At 36.2% G+C, this 19188-nt stretch overlaps 2 protein-coding genes across 10 annotated transcripts in view; both read left to right on the top strand.

Moving 5' to 3' along the window:
- The first annotated feature begins 1898 nt into the window (after window positions 1–1898).
- On the top strand, window positions 1899–18320 carry LOC113098366 (SH3 domain-binding glutamic acid-rich protein-like). 9 transcript variants are annotated; one of them, XM_026263397.1, is made up of 12 exons: window positions 1899–2077; window positions 7141–7326; window positions 7977–8057; window positions 8411–8488; window positions 10319–10459; window positions 10762–10788; window positions 10912–10932; window positions 12571–12594; window positions 12800–12829; window positions 13365–13388; window positions 16563–16614; window positions 18081–18320. In XM_026263397.1, exons 1-11 carry the CDS (start codon window positions 2033–2035, stop codon window positions 16569–16571), a joined length of 666 nt encoding a protein of 221 aa, XP_026119182.1. In that variant the 5' UTR covers window positions 1899–2032; the 3' UTR covers window positions 16572–16614; window positions 18081–18320. The 9 variants fall into 9 exon arrangements, with proteins under 9 accessions (XP_026119182.1, XP_026119183.1, XP_026119184.1 ...); XM_026263398.1 differs by lacking the exon at window positions 12571–12594 and having other exon boundaries at window positions 1900–2077; XM_026263399.1 differs by lacking the exon at window positions 12800–12829 and having other exon boundaries at window positions 1900–2077.
- Window positions 18321–18935: 615 nt separating this feature from the next.
- Window positions 18936–19188, top strand: part of igsf5b (immunoglobulin superfamily, member 5b) — a 34433-nt gene continuing 34180 nt past the window's right edge. Inside the window, exon 1 of the mRNA XM_026263396.1 lies at window positions 18936–19174. The gene's annotated coding sequence lies outside the window, so the exon portion shown is untranslated. The remainder of the gene's footprint in view (window positions 19175–19188) is intronic.

The raw sequence follows: 19188 nt of genomic DNA, 5'->3' as shown, positions 1-19188 counted from the left end.
CCGTGTTCAGTGTTTTCTGAAGGTCTTTTGCCACAGTACTTGGGTTCTTTTTCACCTCTTTCAGGATTGGCCGTAGTGTTCTGACGGTTATCGTTGCTGGATTCTCGTTCCTAAGAACAGTATAGCAACAGTCCACACTTTTTCTACATTTGTAGACCGGTTGTCTGACTGTTGATTTGTGAACACCAGATCTTTAGCAATGGTTTGTTTTGCAGTGTTTTTCGGCTTGGTGCATTGCTGTGATGTCTTTAAGAGATTTTGATCAAGGCATGGTTTGCATCCATCTTTTTGAGAAGAATAGCTCCATCAGTAACCAGGCTTTGTGTGCCTTCATTTAAAGGGCAGGTCACACGTTCAAACCCACATTTCAAATCTTATTTCCTCGATTGACTCCGGCTTGCCTTTAGAGACATCGTAACATCGTAATTTACTTTGTCCAGCTTGTCCTGTCAATGATCACTCAATATCCTAATTAACATTTTGAGAAAGTTAAACTGCCACAATGTACGTGTAATTTTAACAGAAATCTAGATATTTTCAAAGGGTTCATAAGCATACTCTTTCCACTGTATTTATTTGTACAACGCAATGTGTTAAATTAATTGTTGTAATGGTTGCTAAACCCCTTAAGCCTTAAACAAAACGAAACATGGGTTACACTTGGAAATTTGGAAACAATTATACTATATTCACCACTATACTATATGTAGTTTCTAAATTGAATAATTTGCAGGCAGGGAATAAAAAAAAAATCTATGTTAGTATTCAATTTAAACTTGTAGAAATTAAAGTTTCAACTTTTATTAGTATGGTTAACTTGGAATTATTTGTTTGTTTAATTTTTCTTTAAGTAAATATCAAAGTTATGATCCTGTTGTTCCCATCATGCACTGGGGTCTCAAAATGAATAAGTTTTTTTTCTTCTGTTTTTGTGTTTTACACTGTTTTATGGTTGCTTTTGTTGGTTTAATATCTTGTTGCTGTTGTTTTTAATCTGGAGTCCATTTCCTAGTCAAAAGACCCATTCAAACTCAAACACTATCCACGGATTGTTACCATGAACTTGAGTATTGCAGAGTAAACTTAATTAAAGGTGCTGTAGGGAACTTTTGTAAAAAAAAATATTTTTTACATATTTATTAAACCTGTCATTATGTCCTGACAGTAGAATATGAGACAGATAATCTGTGAAAAAAATCAAGCTCCTCTGGCTCCTCCCAGTGTCCTATTGCCATTTGCAGAAAGTCATGCGCTCCCGGTAAAAAATAACCAATCAGAGCTGCGGTCCGTAACTTTGTTTGTGTTAAAAACAAACGCTCAGTGTCTAAATGAATTCACTGCAGAATTTTATTTATAGTAAAATATTTTACAAGATCAATCAGTAAAAATAATTTGCAGCATGCAATGAAATGCCCTTTATTACAGAATCCCTCAAAATGGGAACATTTTAACCTTTGCAGTATAATAATTTAATGACACACGCTCTGCAGATGCAAAATTACTGAATTACTCGGCAAATTACTGAAACCTCTATGTGTCCAGAATAATCTTGTGTATGCATGTGAGAGCAAACTCTCAAGCGCGGGGCCCAGTGTGGCTGCAGTTGCACTCCTCTAATGGATGGCCCCCTCTTCCCAGGCCAGATAGGTCATATTTCGGAAGAATACTCAGTTGTTTTCAACGACAACAACTCTGTCCCTGTATATGACAGTGTGGGAACTTTCCAAGTTTTTTTTCCCTCTACACAATAACAAATTACACCTTTCTTAAAAAACAGCATCTCTGTCCATATATGCATATCGCTCCACTAACTTTAGCTGCTCCCGATGTGGACGGACAGCTGAAATTGCCAATCACTCAGACAGCAGTGGGACAGACGCACCAATCCCGCCACATGATGAAGAGCTGGGGACAGAAATAGACACCGAGAGGCTCGAGTTGAGGCTGTGTGCTTTCCAGCCAAAGGGGGGTGGATCACTGTGTCTTTAAACACATTTTCCTGGTCAGTTTATTTATTTTGCACTTCCACAAAATGGTCATTAAAGTATTCCTGGCATCCTCATCGGGATCGACGGCGGTAAGAAACCGGAGAACAAGTGTGAGATTGTTACAGTTATTAAACAGGTCGCTTTGCTTGATTTTGATCGTTTTATACAGATTGCGGAACGAATCCGTCAATCCACGCATATTAGCAGTAACAAGCAATGGATGTATTTAAAACTTTTAAAAACTGTTCTACCTCAAGTCAGTTTTAATAATCCTGAGTGACCTAATAACAGTTGCAGCTCTGCCAGTTTCCTTAAATATCTCTGAGCTCACATTCCAGCTATTCCTTTAAACAAGAAACTGACAGAATTGGTCTCAGTTGCTTGTCAGGACGAATGAAGCTTGTTTATGTAATGATTTATGTGTTTCTAGAGATAACAGTGCTCATCATCTAATCTTTTAACTTTATTGTGAACAACAATGTTGGCTGCTTTAATATTTTGATCATGTTTAACAGTCTTAAAAATGAAGACAACAGGTTTTAAGATTCCAGAGAGTATTACAATTTAAAGGGATAGTTCACTCAAAAATCAAAATTATGTCATTAATGACTCACCCTCATGTTGATCCAAACCCGTAAGACCTCCGTTTATCTTCGGAACACAGATTAGGATATTTTAGATGTAGTCCCAGAGCTCTCAGTCCCTCCATTGAAGCTGTGTGTACGGTCTACTGTCCATGTCCAGAAAGGTAAGAAAAACATCATCAAAGTAGTTTAGTTAGAATATTTTGAAGCATCGAGACTTTATTCAGCATTGTCTTCTCTTCCGTGTCTGTTGTGAGAGAACAAAAGCAGTTTGTGATATCCGGTTCCCGAACGAATCACTCGATGTAACCGGATCTTCTTGAACCAGTTCACTAAATCGATCTGAATCGTTTTAAATGGTTCTCGTCTCCAATACGCATTAATACACAAATGACTTAAGCTGTTAACTTATTTAATGTGGCAGACACTCCATCTGAGTTCAAACAAACCAATATCCCGGAGTAATTCATGCACTCAAACAGTACACTGACTGAACTGCTGTGAAGAGAGAACTGAAGATGAACACTGAGTCGAGCCAGGTAATGAACGAAACATTGACTCGTTCTCGAGTCAAGAACCGGTTGCATTGGTTTTCGGATCACCAGTAGTTCTTTAGGACAGTTTGATTCAATAAACCAGTTGAAGAAAACGGTTCACCGGTTCTTTTGCGCTCGACGTAATGGCGTCATTTGTGATGATTGCCCTTGATTCAAGCCTTCGGTTTACCCTCTCTCATAACATTAGCTCAGAATCAAGTCAGTTTGCTTCACGCTGAATCACACATGTGCAGTATCATCAGCTCCTCTGTTCTCGAATCGGACGCGTCCGACAGAAACGGTTATTGACTCAAGAACGAGTCAATCTTTTGTTCGTTATCTGGCTCGACTCGGTGTTCATCTTCAGTTCTCTCTTCACATCAGTTCAGTTAGTGTACTGTTTGAGTAAATGAATTACTCTGGGATATCGGTTTGTTTGAACTCAGAAAAAGTGTCAGCCACAATAAAAAAAGTTAACAGCTTAAGTCATTTGTGTATTAATGCGTATTGGGGACGAGAACCGTTTACAACGATTCAGTTCGATTTGATGAACTGGTTCAAAAAGACCCAGTTACAGCGAATGATTCGTTCGCAAACCGGATATCCAGGCTGCTTTGTTTTGAACTCTCTCTCACAACAGACACGGAAGAGAAGACAATGCTGAATAAAGTCGTAGTTTTTGCTATTTTTGGACCAAAATGTATTTTCGATGCATCAAAAAATTCTAACTGAGGCCATCCTTAAAAATATTCTTGTTTGCTGTAAACCGACCGACCGAAATTGTTTTTTTTTTTTTGCTTTGAGTCCGACCGACTTGCCGGCTGTACATTTACGTTAAGACCGACCAATTTTTTTTTCTACTTTTCAAACAACCAATACAAAAGCAATAAAATAATATTAATTATATTTTAGTAAGTATTGTAAATATATAAATTGCCTAGGCCTACATACGAACAAAGGCTACGTTCTTTATTTAAAAACCACGTGACGTCATCTGTGTTTACATGGATGTCACACTATGGCCTGTGCGTTCGCTTCGTCTTCGTCTCATTCACTGTCAGAGTCAACGGTTCGTGCTTGGTAATAATGGCTGCGGCTGCAGTAAACAAAATGTTCGCGGTCTCTGTTCAAAGTCATACGGGTGCGGGCACCATAATACATCTAAAACATTCATTTAAAAAAGCTCTACGACGCTTTAACTCAGCACGAAGTTCTGGAAACTGTGCCCAGATCTTTTCCCATCCCTTCTCCCGTCTAGTCTTAAACCGTGACGGTGTTGACTGTCACTTTATATTCGAAAAACTACTGCACGAATCAACCAACACAAGTTTCTAAAACAAAAACAAGAATTTTTTTTTAATGACCCTGTCTTGGAGCGCATCCATTTTTTATTTTTTTTTGAACACACGCCACACAGCAACTGCAGCTTCGGACACACACGCATAACAGCAAATAATACTTCTGCACATTGTTTCTCTTTTTACAACAGAAATGTGAATTCTGCCGGTATTCAGACAGTCCCATGCATACAGATACAGATTCGGGCTAGAATCGCCTATGCGATTTGTTGTTGTTGACGTTTCTAATCGTAAACAAAGCCATGTCGAAGCCTGCACTAAATGTTTTGCATTATGGCAGTCCACTCTGCTTATTGTTTTTCGAGAATGTTGCACTCCTGTTTGTCATTGTGCACGTAACTTCACAATAATAAATCATCGGAAATATTGGTCTTTACCAATATATTGAATCTTTACATTCGTCCTACCTGTTGTCCGTGGATTTACCTATATTTGGTGTTATTTGCTGTATATAATGCATCTATACATGCAAAATCGATTTTACAGTCGATTCAATGAACACTTGTCACTCAAATAAAATACGTTTTTTTTACACAAAAGTGACAACCCAAGCAAGCAAAGTAAATGGTATCTAATTTGTAGGTTGCATGACACCTATCAGTGGATGCAAGTAAAACAGTATAACAGTTCCTCATTTTTTTTACTTCTCACCTGAAATTCATGCAATAAACATGTTTTTGACAAAGATTTCAATTTGTTTGTGGTCTATAGCCTGCATCTAAATGAGGTTTGCAATAGTCGTGTTTCCACTGGCGAGCTTTAACCGGGTGTGCTAGTGTGTGCCAGGGCCAGTCGCGTTTCCACTGTCACTTCTGGGGCTTGATCGTGCCTCGCCGGGGCTTCCTCTGGGCCAACGGCCAGGGTTTTTTGGCCCGAGGAAAACCTTGGGCCAAAGCGGGCCAGCTGGGCTAGAGGAGGGGTAGAGTTTCTCCGCATCTAGAGTCTGCGCTGCGGATCATTTCAGAGAGATAAAAGCTTTAACACCGGTATTAAAGACTTTTAGACTCTTAGTTAGCAGCAAGTCTTTGAAACAACTTGATCGGATGTGGATTATAATCACTAAACAAGGCAGAAATATTTATAAGTGATGTAAAAGACTATGCACGCTAAACAGTAACGTTACCATAGTAAACATGGTAAATATTACCGCTTGGATAAATCAGACGTCAGCCTCTTATTCTCTATCACGATTGTGTATTTATTAAGTAACATTTTATCTGTCGTGTCATTTCAAGAGTTTAGCTCCACGTTGCATATCATCAAAATACAATAATGATTTTTGTTCGGGAGCTTTTATAAAAATGCATGTGTGATTCATTTTAAGCCCTGGCTCGCACTGGCCCGACAGTGGAAATGCGGCTAATGATGCGCATGAGTGCACGGGTTGAAGACCCAGCCAGTGACGTCACTATTTTTTACATTGAACCTTGGAAAAATTTAAAAAAAAAAATGTTATACTGTTACTGCAAACCAAAATATTTTTAAGGATGGCCTGACCCTCTGATGTCACATGGACTACTTTGATGATGTTTTTCTTACCTTTCTGGACATGGACAGTAGACCGTACACACAGCTTCAATGGAGGGACTGAGAGCTCTCGGACTAAATCTAAAATATCTTAAACTGTGTCCCGAAGATAAACGGAGGTCTCACGGGTTTGGAACAGCATAAGGGTGAGTTATTAATGACATAATTTTAATTTTTGGGTGAACTATCCCTTTAAGTCCAATGAATGAGTTTTTTTTAAACCTGCCCTAATACAGGGTTGCAACACATCAGGTTAATTTATGGATTTTCAATGTATTGTGGTCATCATTTAACATAATTGGGGTATACCAACTACGGTTTTGTAAAGTTTTGCTTTTTGCACAAATATTGACTGGATATTGACATGTTTGCACATATAGACCAGATGAGGTGTCCTTAACTCTGTACAGACATGATAAATGTCATGTTTAATTCAGATTTTTCATTAATTATTAATGCATTTGTTATATTACAGGATAGGGATAAGTGGTTAAAAAATAGTGCAAAAGAATAAAACTAAAAAACTAAAAAACAACAAGACTGAGTTACATTTGTTAAATCATGTGTGACACCCATTCCCTTACAGTGGATACACTTCAAAGAATGCACCCAAATAAATAAACAAGGCAACCAATTTGCTATAATTTGGTAAATTAACTCATTTGATAAAAATATTATAGTTCATCTAATGAGTAAGAGGAAGTCTACTGAATTTTTCAATTCTGGTAACACTTTAGGGACCTATTCTCACTATTTACTAGTTTCTTATTAGCATGCCTTTTATTAACATATTGGTTATTTATTAATACTTTAAAGCACATATACTGCATGACCATATTCTACTTCCCTAATCCTACCCAATACATAAACTTAACAAATACCTTACTAATTATATCAATAAGCAGCAAATTACTAGTTTATTGAGGCAAGAACTGGACCTTAAAATAAAGTGTGACCACAATTCCTGTCATGGCAACTAAGGATAGTTTAAAGAACTAACCGTATTATTTCACCTTCACATTTCATAGAGTATTCTTGTTCAGTTTACACAAAATAATAAACTGAATCTTCCTACTAAACATTTTTTTTTACAGATTTGCAATGAGAAATTTTGAGGATTCATGTCAGTAATCTGTTATTTCCACAGATAAAAAAGAAACAGCAAGATGTTGTGGGCTTTCTTGAGGCACTTAAAATCGATTACGCACAGCTTGACATTGCTTCAAACGAGGACAACCGGATGTGGATGAGGGAAAACGTCCCCGGAGAAAAGAAGCCCACCAATGGCATTCCTCTTCCTCCACAGATTTTCAATGAGGAGATGTATTGTGGGGTAAGAACCTGCTACAACTGAGGTTCACATCTAGACGTGAAATAAAATCTAATGTGAGTCAGGACTGAATGAGTAAAAGGTGTTTATATATACAAGACTGTCAGCAGTATAACACGAAATCATATTCAAAAGAGCTGAAGAGAATTATTATTTTCAAGCCAGGTTCCCTGAGGTTTTTAGTTTTATGACTAAAATTTCATCTGGCAGTTAACATTACTTCAAGAGACTTACATATTTTGTTGTACAAATTATAGTTTTTTTTTTTGGATGTGTAATTGATTGCAGTTTATGTTTACAAAGATCTTGACTTCCTATTTAATTTACCTAATTTACAAAGCAAAACCCACTATTCTTAAAATCCCAGTAGGAATTTCCAGAAGAACATTTTTCATCAGTCTACCAAGCTGGCCTACAAATTCACATCATAACTAAATAAAATGTTTGCAATTTAGTTTTTCAAATTGCGTTTAGTTGCATCATTTGGGTCTAAAAGGGAGAATTAATTCTATAATAAAATAAAATCATTTACACCCCTTCCCCCCTAATTTTGCTGAAAACCTGTAATTTTTTTTCTTTCTTTCTGTTGAACATAAAAAATAAGGATGTAGATCTTTTCCACATATACAATTGTTTGAAATCCTAAATTGCAGGACTACGAGACATTCTTTGAAGCCAAAGAGGACAACACAGTCTTTGAATTTTTGGGACTGACACCTCCACCAGGATCTAAGGTTGTATTTTTTATTTTTCGTTTTGCGTGTTTCCTTTTCTTGTTTGACATGAAAGTTAGACAAAATGTTAGTCTGCAGTATCTTAATGTGATACCAATGGCATAACCACTGGGCTAAATAACAACTGAGACAAATACTGCCTTGGGTGTGTGTTTTTTCATGTTCAGTAATCCACCAAAATATGGCTTTGGTTCCACTTTAGGCCTTCAGAATTCAGATTTGAGAAGGAAATGTAGAATCCTTTACAACTGTTTTCTTCCTGTCTTCTTTTTAGCACTTTTGGTGAAACTTTCCCTTGTTGAAAGCAGTAAAATTGATCGTCACTTTATTAATTAAAAACTCTCTTGGTGCAGGAGGCACAACAAGCTGAAAACGCACAAAAGCTTCATAATGGATCTGGCACAGAGGAACATCTTGATGATGACACAACAGTAATATTTGATTGATCTTTTTTTACTCTCCTTTTTTGCTATTCACTTTCAGTGTATTTCCAGACACGTCCTTACTGCACTTCACTGTATGCCCCATGTCTGCTTTTTGATTCAGCTAGGTTTTTGTTCGCCTGCGAATCACACCTTACTTAACACTTAGGCTGTGTTTGGATTAGGATGCACAGCATTTAGCCTTTGTCAGTGTTAATGAATAAAAATACAGTTGTTTATCATTTGTCCATATTAGTTCACATTAGATTAACCAGTGTTAACTTATATTTTGATTAAAAAAAAAGTTTTAGTAAATGTAGAATTTAATATTAACTAAGATAAATAAATGCTCTATTATTGCTGTTCATTAGTGAATGCTAAGTAGTTAAAGAGATGCTCCGCCCCAAAACGAAAATGTAGTTGTTAATCACTTACCTCCATGTCGTTCCAAACCCATAAAAGCTTTGTTCGTCTTTGGAACACAATTGAAGATAATTTGGATGTTTGTGACTGTCCCATAGTCAAGCAGGCAGTGTACTCTCTTCTGTGTCAGCCGAGCCACACTGATGCACTGTTTTCTTTCAGATCAAAGTGTAAATACTAAGAAAGTGTATACTTGTGGTGCAGCTGACACAGAGGAGTGTATGATGCCTGCTCATATTCTCAAAAATGGCACTACATTGATGTGGAGAGACACAGAGGAGACGTATTGTTGAATAAAGTAATTAGTTTTGTATTCTTGTTGCTTCATAACCTTACGGTTGAATGGCAGATGGACTATTCTGACGATGCTTTTCATACTTTTCTTGACCTTGACAGTGTAATTAATTTGCCAGTCTATGGGACAGTCTCAAGCCTACTGGTTTTCAAGCTTTTACGGGTTTGGAACAACATGGGGGTAAGTGATTAATGACAAAATCTTCATTTTGGGTTGGAGTATCCCTTTACCTAATATTAAAATGATATTTTGTCATCATTTACTCACCCTCATGTTGTTCACAAAAGAAGAAATTTTGAGGAACGATGGTAAACCAACAGTTGCTGGAAGCCATTGACTTCCATTGTATAACAATTTAGTGTCCAGCATTCTTCAAAATATCTTCTTTTGTGGTCAACAGAAGATGGAAACTCATACAGGTTTGGAACAATGTGAGTAAATGTTGATAGGATTTAAATTTTGTGTGAACTATCTCTATTATGATAAAAGAAACCTTATTGTTGAAATAGTAGGCAGTATAATGTTTATTGCTGATATTCCATTCCAAACATAGCCACATATACACCATCCACTGCATCTGTGTAGTGTTATTAATCACATTTAATCAGGCATGCTTTCTCACAGATACTTAGGTTGAAAAGATTTAAAGTTTCTAATGACTTAAAATGTAGAAATGTAATTTTGTCCTGACTAATGTTTATATTTGCAATAGTTTCAAAGTCATATCAAAATGACTTTGCAGTCACTCTGTAATTACATGTACTTACAAATTTATTTTGCATTTACAGCTATATAATTACAACCCTATTACAACCCTAATGCTTGTCTGAGGGATACGTTTTTCTTGAAAGATCGAAATATGCTTTAGTGGATTTTTCAACGTTGCAAACTGATTGATAATGTCCATTTTCCATGTCAACATTCCCATCGTTTGATATAACAACCCCTTTTTCTTTCTTAGTTCTGTTCCTCTGGTGAACGTTCCTCCAGTTCATTAACTCACGTCTGTTTTCATCCTGTTTTAAAACTTTCCTAGGAACTCCTGGTGCCTTATGCCAGTGCCTTAGCAGTGAAACAGTTTTAATTTCTCTTTCCCTGCTATGCGCTGCTTGTTCTTCTAGAAAAAAGAAATCGCAGAGACTGAGCAGAATGGAGATGCACACATAGCAGAGCTGGAAGAAGATGATTCAATCAAGGCAGAGACAGACGCTCAAGAACATATCGCAGGAGAGGAGGAACCAGCAGAAGAAGACGAAGAGAGTGTAACTGACCATCTTCACCCTCATTCCTCCTCAAACACCATCTGTTTTCCCATAGCAGCTCATTCTTCTTCCATATAATCTCATCCTTTGCTTCATCTACTCACTTTTTTTTGAAGGTTCACCTGTAATCTCACCTCAAATTAACATCTAGCGTCCTGCTTTTCCATCTCCTCTCGTGTAGTTTGATTCCTGCTAGTGTTTCCTGTTGACAGTCTGACTTTGTGTTATGGTGTTTATTCAGTAAATGTTTTTTATTGTTTAATGTAATTTGCTCATTTTAATTTGAACTTTCTGTTTGTTAGAGAAAACCAGCTGAGGAGGAAGAGCAGGTAAGAAAAAGTGCTTAAACAATTATTCATGATCACTACATAACTTTTTTTAAACCCACTTATTTTATAATTCTGTACATTTCTATTCTAACTGGAGCCTTTCTTTTCTTCTATGACTCACAGGAGGAAGGAGAAGAGGACAGGGTAAGCAGATTGACGTTAGTCTGTCTGCTTCTGGTTTATTGGACTGCAGCATGTTTCCTGTGGCAGTCAAAATCAAAATGTTACTGTTGCCCAAAGAGGGGAAATATAGAGAAACACGTGTTGTTTTAGAGTACTGGCTTTTCTCTGCCAATCAGTGGATCTCATTAATCCGAAATTATGGAAATATCAGAGAACAATTATGGTATACAGTGTGTCCTATTGAAGACATTTGTGTACTTATTAATATTTACAAATATTTTTTTATATAATTAATTTATGTATTTTTAATTTGTTGATTATTTCTGATCAAAAACTGACAGGTTTTTTATTCACAGCTAAAAATACATAAAACCCTTCATTCAGAAAGATTATTAAAGAAAAAGCGAATCGGTTGGTGATTCAGAGGTGATTCTTATTAATGAGCAGATTGTAGATCTGGAGTGTGTTTGTAACTCTACTATTCTCTCCCATCCATTCCTTCTCATCTCGCTGACAACATTTCCACTATTATAATTATTTATCTTGCATCCATGTGTGTGTGTGTGTGTGTTTTTTAAATGTCTCCCATCTGCTTCTTACAGTCGGTCATTAACTCAGAAAGCATTTTCTTTTGAAAGGTGGCACGTTTGCATTGGGTTTTTCCTGTGTTTCATTTCCCTCCTGCCTTTACCTTACAGGTGTCATGGATGCATCTTCTGTTTTTAAAAGCCTTTTACTTGAAAATCTTTTCATCACAGTAGCAAAAGTTGTTCTTTAAGCCTTGTAGGTACTAAAACAACATGCATGGAAGTTCTGAATCATCATTAGCTCACTAGTTAAGGAAATGTATTTTAGTATAAAACCTGATTCTACCTAATAACCTGTTGTTTTTTAGCAGACTGTAAAGGCCCTGTGGAGTAAAATGCATTCTATCATTCAAACATTTGCAAATGACATACCAGTCACAGAGCTGGTCACCATTGATTAAGCTTAATATTGAGAAGGATTTTTAGAACTATATCGTTATTGTTATCTTTATAATTATCGTGCTTGGTGTGAACGGGCCTTAATAAGAGGTAATGAACATTATCCCTGCAAAATCCCATCTGCTGTCCTGCAACAGAGCAGTAACTAAGTGGTCACTCGAATCATCATGTCAGTGTGAAATACTGAATCAGTTTACTACTTATGCCATTCTTTTAGCTTTATCTTAATATTAAATATCAGACTTCATTCTGATATTTAATGACCACCTGTCATAATCCAACCAAAGACATAAATCCTGCACTATTTTGTTATTGTTACTGAGTGTACAAATTTAATAAGCATAAAATGCGTGTATGAATGCGGATACAGTAGGATGTACTGTAGGATATAATTAACATTTTTCGATGATATAACATGATATATGACTTAATGTGAGTGTACTGTATGCATATGATTTTTAATTGAACTTATGTATGTATGTATGTATATATAGAGAGAGCATTGAATGAAACCACGTAGCACACCTGCTGTTCAATGACAGTCTGACGTGTTTTGAACACAAAACTGGAAAGTACTGAATTCAGTTTATCACTTCTATTTCTTTTGTCCAAATCCAGCTGGTTAAAAGCTTCTTTCTATCCCCTCTTCTCTCTCCTCACCTCTTTGTTCTAGGCAGAAGATGAGCTGGTGTCTGAGGTAACTTGGGCTTGATGAGAAGTGTCTCTCTCACTGATTGTCCTCCTTCATTCGTCTGTTTGACTTCTCTCCTCTAGCTGCCTCCTGCCAGTCTCTTTCTTCTCTCTCCATCTTTTTCTCCAGCTGCATGTGTCTCTCATGTTTGCTCTCTTCAGCTTCAGCTCTCACATTCCTCTCCTCTGATTCAGTCTGTTCTCTCCTCTAGGACGAGGAAGAAGAACTCAGGGAGCTTGAGGTAGATTGATATATGTTTTTTCCCCCTTTTCTTTAAGATTTTGTGTCTGTTTTCAGAGACATAAGTGATTCACTCAAACCCATCAGTGAACATTATAGGCCTATATAACATGACAGTTAGGAAACAGGTCTAAAAACTAAATGAAGCATAATTACATGCATCTAACCTTAGCTCTCCACCTCGCTCTCAATTCTTTCTTTCTTTCTTTCTTTCTTTCTTTCTTTCTTTCTTTCTTTCTTTCTTTCTTTCTTTCTTTCTTTCTTTCTTTCTTTCTTTCTTTCTTTCTTTCTTTCTTTCCCTCCATCCAGTCATTCCACCTCTCACTTATGTTACAGGAGCAGAAATCATGGCTGTCACTTTTAAGATCTTTCTTTATTGTGAAAACATACACACACGTTCCTCCGTCCTCGTGTAGCTTTAGCTCAGAGAACTTGGATCTGGGTGTAGCGTATCCTTCTCCTTCCTCTGTAGCTGTTTGTGTCACTCAGACATTGATGTACATCTTCTGTTTTAATACTGGGTTTCTTCACTGCAGGAGGAAGAGGAGCAAGCCTCAGAGGTACTCTAGCACATCTTATCTTGTTTCAGCATGTTGTGGTGGGTGGAGGTCAGGGGGCACGGGTGCATGACATCAGCTGTGTTCCAAAACATTCAGATCGACTGTATGAGTGGGTTTCAACCAGGGCACACTTCCAGGGCGAACGCAATATGGCTTAAAATGATTTAAAGTTAAACAAAACAAGGTTCTAAAATATGCTAAAATTGCTCGAAATCAAGATGTAAGCTGAAATCAAATTTCTTAATTTAATATCAGGGTTTAAAAAAGTCTTAATCTGCCCTTCCATTAAAAAGTCTTAAATTGGAGAGAATGTCTCAATGCAAAAGAAAAGAAAAAAAATCTTTCATGTCTCCCTCAGTAGTTTTTTTTTTCAATACAAATATCGAAACCTCTTTAAATCAAGATACATTAACTTGAGATGAAAATGTAAAATGAAGTCTTGAAAATTTGAGCAAAATTAAGAGAGCTTATGCTTAAAACAAGAAGAATATCTGCTGATGAGTTGAAATAAGCCGATTGGCAGATGTTTGTTTTTGTTTTAATTATGAAAGTGAAAGTGAAAAGTGACTCTAAACTCTAAACTTAATTTTGATCAATTACAAAACTGCTTATCTTCTGTCATTTGTGTGTGTGTGTGTCTCAAATAAATGTATTTTGATTTACGTATCTTTAAATAGTTGCACTGGAAAACAACACAAAAAATACTGAGGAAGAATGTCACTTTTTTTTTTTTTGCGGTGTGATCAGAAAGTACAGTAAAAGTCTTTTCATACTCAGGTGGTTGGGAGCACAGGTATTCAAGCCTTAAGCATTTTGTTTTGTAAGATTATTTAAATAATGGAAAAATAATCAGTTTGAATTGTTGATCATTTTCAACCATTTTCAAAACTCATTTTCTGCTCCGTTTACATTTAGAGAACATATTGACATATTGTGTTCCCTTCAACTTATTCCTTCAATTTTCTTTACATGGTCTTGAATTTATATTTGTAAAAGTTGAAACTGTTCAGAAACCCAGGAGATATTGTCTATATTGTCTAATATCTTCTGTAAGTCATGGAGGTTGAGAACCACTGGACTAGACTCCTTCATCTGAATAAGTGTTGCCTTCATATCTGTGTCACTGAATTGCTTGGGGGAAAAAAATCAAGCAATTTCAACTTTTTGTTACAGTGTTTAAAGCTGCTGCAAGAGTCCCTGTTATATGTCACTGAGCGCACAAACGGGGGCAAATGCATTTGCTATTTAAACAATACAGCGCAGGAGACCTGCGTCAGAAACACTTGTGCCATGCATTGCGCCGGGTCACCGGGTGTATGATAGGGCCCTAAATTTGCAGACAAGTATTTAGGGGGTTGGCTTTGGAAACAGAATATGCTGTTTAAGAGATTATGGTTATCGAATTCACTTACCACTGGCAGAAAGCAGCAGGATGGCTAACATCACAGCTTTTACTAGATCAAACAATACCACAAAAATAAGATACTTTAAAAATATTTTTATTAAACACTTTAATAGTTTAAAATGTTTGCTATGGTAGCTTCTGGGTCAGTGTGTTCATTTAAGACATTTAAGTTCATTTTCTAGCTGTTTTGTTTAGTCAGATTTGATTATTAGTAGACAAAACCTAAGAAGTGCACTGTAAAAAATAAGTGTAATTTTAACTGTAAAATTTTGTAAAAACGCTACGGAAAAAAACTGATAATAGGTTAACAGTAAGTTCTCGTACTATATACAGGGAAAAACTGTAAAAGATCTAACAAAGCATTTAATGTAAATTTACAGTAAAATTCTGTTAATTATACAGCTTTTAGAAGTAAAAAAAGAACAAATCAATGTATAATTTACAGTCTAAAACTGTAAACTGATATTCCCAGAATTCCCTGCGTGACACTCCACGTTTGAAAGTATTTTGTTTAAATAATCATGTTTTTAAATAGTTCTTGTTATCAGTTATGTACATTTGAGCTTTATGTTACATCTTCTGTTGCTTAATGAAAGTTTTTTGCATTATTTAAGTATCACGTGTGTTACCATGATGGTGTTTTGTGTTTCCATAAATGTGCACCTTCTATATGTTAATATATACTTCTGCTTGTGGTGAAGCTACTTGTGATGAGCTTTGATACTTCATGTGGCTTTCTCTTATACAGTACCATCTTTATTATTATGGTGGTTGTCAGTATTTTCAAGGTACAAAACAGATTTAATTTTGTGTGTTGTTGAATTTACTGGTTTATATTCACATTTTCTTGTTTGTAAATTACAGCTTTATATTGTAAAATTAACAGTTTTTGACGTAAATGTGTTTACAGTTTTCTGTATTTTTACAAAATTATTCTGGCAACCACAGCTGCCAAAAAGTTTTTGTAAAAACAACAAGAATTTTTTTACAGTGTGTATGAACCTTGGCTTGTCACTTTTTGTCATTGTACTTTATCGAATTAATAGATTTTATTTATTTATTTGCTGAATTTATTTTTTTGCTGGCCAGTATGTTTTTTATTTTATTTTTTCAACATTTGCAGGATTATCTGTCACCCAATATTAATGTAATATATAACATATTCAAGAACAATGAAGATCAGCTTATAAGTTAACATTGCAGCGTCATCATTACATCTGTATGGCCCCAAATACTATTAGGGCTTCAGTTTTATTATTTTTTATGATCTTCTATCTTTTTTATGGAATACACGCAGGACTGTTCTGTTTGAGGCCCAGGATGGAGAAAATGCATTGTTAAGTGTGCTGAGTTTGCTGAACCAGTGTAATGTTCTTGCATTAAGAGCATCTGTCAGATGTAGAGCAAGACCATCAGCATGCATTACACGATGAGGGTTCAAGAATGTCAAACTGAGATAAGCAGGACATGGACTCTGCTCTTTCAGGATGGCATGGGTGACATCCAGATGGGAAAGCAATGCAATGAATGGTGTTTTGATATGAAGTGAAAAGAAGAAAATGCTGTAATGTATTTTTCAGTTATCTTAGCATTGGATCAGAGTGTATTTTCAGCGAGTGAGAGTCAGTTTAAGATGTTTAGAGATGTTAGATGTTACACCAAAACAATGAATAATGAATTGGAATTATAGCCAAACACATACAGGAAGTATTTAAGGCACATTTATGGACGTGTACAACAGTTAACTGTGTGATTGCTGTCATTCACAGGAAGACTAGTGTTCTGAAGCAGAGGATTTTGGACCTGGATTTACACACACAGGTAATAAGTGTCTTTTGTCTTCTCTGCCACTTGGTGGCGTAGTAGGATATCATTTGCTAGAGTATAAACACAAGCGTGTAGGTAGGACTTAGGACTTAATCACATTGGCTTAAATTCCTGTGTGGCTCAGTGGTAGAGCATTGTTACTAGTGCAAAAGGTTGTGGGTTCAATTCCCAGGTAACACATACTAAACGCATAAATGTAAATTGACTGCTTGTGTTTGTAGCATTAAGATATCCTTTACCTCCAGCTGATCATTGTCTCATAATAAACCACCACAGAGTGATCAGCAAATCAAAGGGGTTTATTTTGTGATAATGACCAGCTGGCTGTACACTATCGCACTTATTACTACTTAACAAATAAATAAACAGGTAAATGTCTTGCATTCTTGAGTCGCAGGTTGGCACCAGTTGTGTCTTCCAGTATGAAACGAGAGATAGATATGTTATGTTACATTAGAGTAGCACATGCAAATGGTCAAACACATTTACAGAAGAAATGAAAAATGTTCAAATATGTTTTTATCATTAGGTTTTTGTCATTATAAGTATTATCTATGATTTTTTTAATGATAGATTAAAATTATATTTAATAAATAACAACAAAATGATGTATTATTAGGTAAATTTGTAAAAATAGATATTTAATAGATATAAATGGCTAAAAATATATTTACTGTAATACCCTTACAATGAATACCTAGCAGGCAAGTGGGCTGTAGCACAAATAAATGCTCAGACATGCTGGTTGTTATGTCAAAAATGATAATATTAATTTCACACTAATAATTTACAATGTGCTTTTACTGTTTTGATGAAAAGTCCATGTGATTGATGAAATGAATAACATAATGATGATTAGAAAAGTTCAAAAAGCATGGAAACAGTACAAGGGGATGTTAATTTTGTATAATTTCTTGTTACACTTTGATTTGAGCAGGAAATGATTCTTGTTGACCCATTTAAATACTCAAATGAGCTTGTGAAATAATCCATTTGATCCATATTTCTGCCGCAGTCCGTCTCGGGGTTTATAGGTCATTTTATTTTATAGGTCAGTGAATGAATGCATGGATCCGCATGTGAATGTCAAGCATGACATTTTTTTTTTGCATTGAGGGTTCTGGGTTCTGACCCGGTATAAAATAACTTTTTTTTTAATAAACCAAAGGTTTATGTCAGTGAATGTCAAGCCGGTGACACTCGTTTGGAGTTTGTTTTGTGATTTCATAGAAACGGATCGCGGCTGTCACTTGAAGTGTAACATTCACTCAGCAAAACATAAAAATGAAATGAAAATCTTCTCTACAATTGGAGATGACTTCTATGTATTAGATACACCCTGCCTCAAGCTATTCATAAAGTGCTGAGGACAAAATTGGCTGAATATCCTGATGTTATTGAACAACTTTGATGCATCGCATTTATAAATGCTCACACTAACAATGTGCTTTTCATTTCAGCTTGAAGTGACACCCCACTTGCATTGGAGTCATCAAATCACCCACAAATACCTTCATTGCAGCTTAGCCAAAGCCAAATGTGACACACTGGACAATATACACTCAGGACTCCAGCTTCAAGCCACCCTGCCCCTGATAAATGTGCCTTTTTACGAAGAGTTGCTTCAGCTTAAGTGGAGAGTCGTTTTTTTCCTTACTGTACATATAGCAAATAGCTTATTCTACTACTTTTAAACTAACGTTTTGTCACTTTGTTCTGTGGAATCCCAAACAGTTGTGACAAACCACCCAAATGTTCCAAACTTATACTTACAAATACCTCTCTGTGTGTCTTCTATTGTGTATTGTGAAGTACACTACCAGTCATATTTTGGACATGCTTTGCTACAATGCTAAATGCTAAAAATAGTACATACTTCAGACTACATCATATGATTCTAAAATGTCGAATGGTGGTGACAACCACGGTGAAGTAGAAGTTAAAATTAACACTGTGAAAGGACATTGGTCACAATTCCCTCCTTTTTCAGTCCATTGTGTCTGATTTCGGTCTGAATGTGTGACGTCAGTACCTGCTGGAAGCCGTTCTCTGTAGTCAGTTGGCTGTTCTAATGCACTTTGTATGTAGACAGAAATGAATGGTTGGAAATACCCTTATTTACCAATAAAGAGTGAGTTTTACATGCGCTGTCTGCTTCATTATGTTCTATTCTTGACACATTGTGTGTATTTAAATAGAAGAAATGTTTAACCAGGGTGGTGCAAATTCAATAAACAGGAAGTGACCTTAAAGAGATCCCCTAGAGATAGTGAATGGAAGATAAGGAGTGGGCCTCGCATGTGACTTAACAATAGCAGCAGATTTCAGACATTATTTTAGGCCGCCACTAAAATATTCAGCCCGTGAGTCACTGTTGGATATTTGCAGTGGTCAGTTCAAGGCTAAAAAGGCTGTTTTGCTTTCAGTAATATTTAACTGGATAGTTTGGGCTACACCCCACAGTAACCAAGAAACTGCTACTGTACTGACTGTGGAAACATGATTTCTGTACAGCCTCTCTGAATACTGCATAACTCATCCTGGACTATTCAAGGTAAGAACAGGGCC

This window comes from Carassius auratus, unplaced genomic scaffold (assembly GCF_003368295.1).
Source record: "Carassius auratus strain Wakin unplaced genomic scaffold, ASM336829v1 scaf_tig00216545, whole genome shotgun sequence".
Lineage (NCBI taxonomy): Eukaryota > Metazoa > Chordata > Actinopteri > Cypriniformes > Cyprinidae > Carassius > Carassius auratus.
Note: the sequence above shows the minus strand (reverse complement) of the source record. Positions and strands in the feature narration are given on the sequence as shown.

What these genes read in the sequence shown, in the direction of transcription:
- LOC113098366 (XM_026263397.1), top strand. Translation starts at nt 2,033, where the DNA reads ATGGTCATTAAAGTATTCCTGGCATCCTCATCGGGATCGACGGCG. An exon ending in CAGCTGAGGAGGAAGAGCAG is followed by an intron (nt 10,789 to 10,911) that starts GTAAGAAAAAGT and finishes TATGACTCACAG; the next exon opens with GAGGAAGGAGAAGAGGACAG. An exon ending in AAGATGAGCTGGTGTCTGAG is followed by an intron (nt 12,595 to 12,799) that starts GTAACTTGGGCT and finishes TCTCTCCTCTAG; the next exon opens with GACGAGGAAGAAGAACTCAG.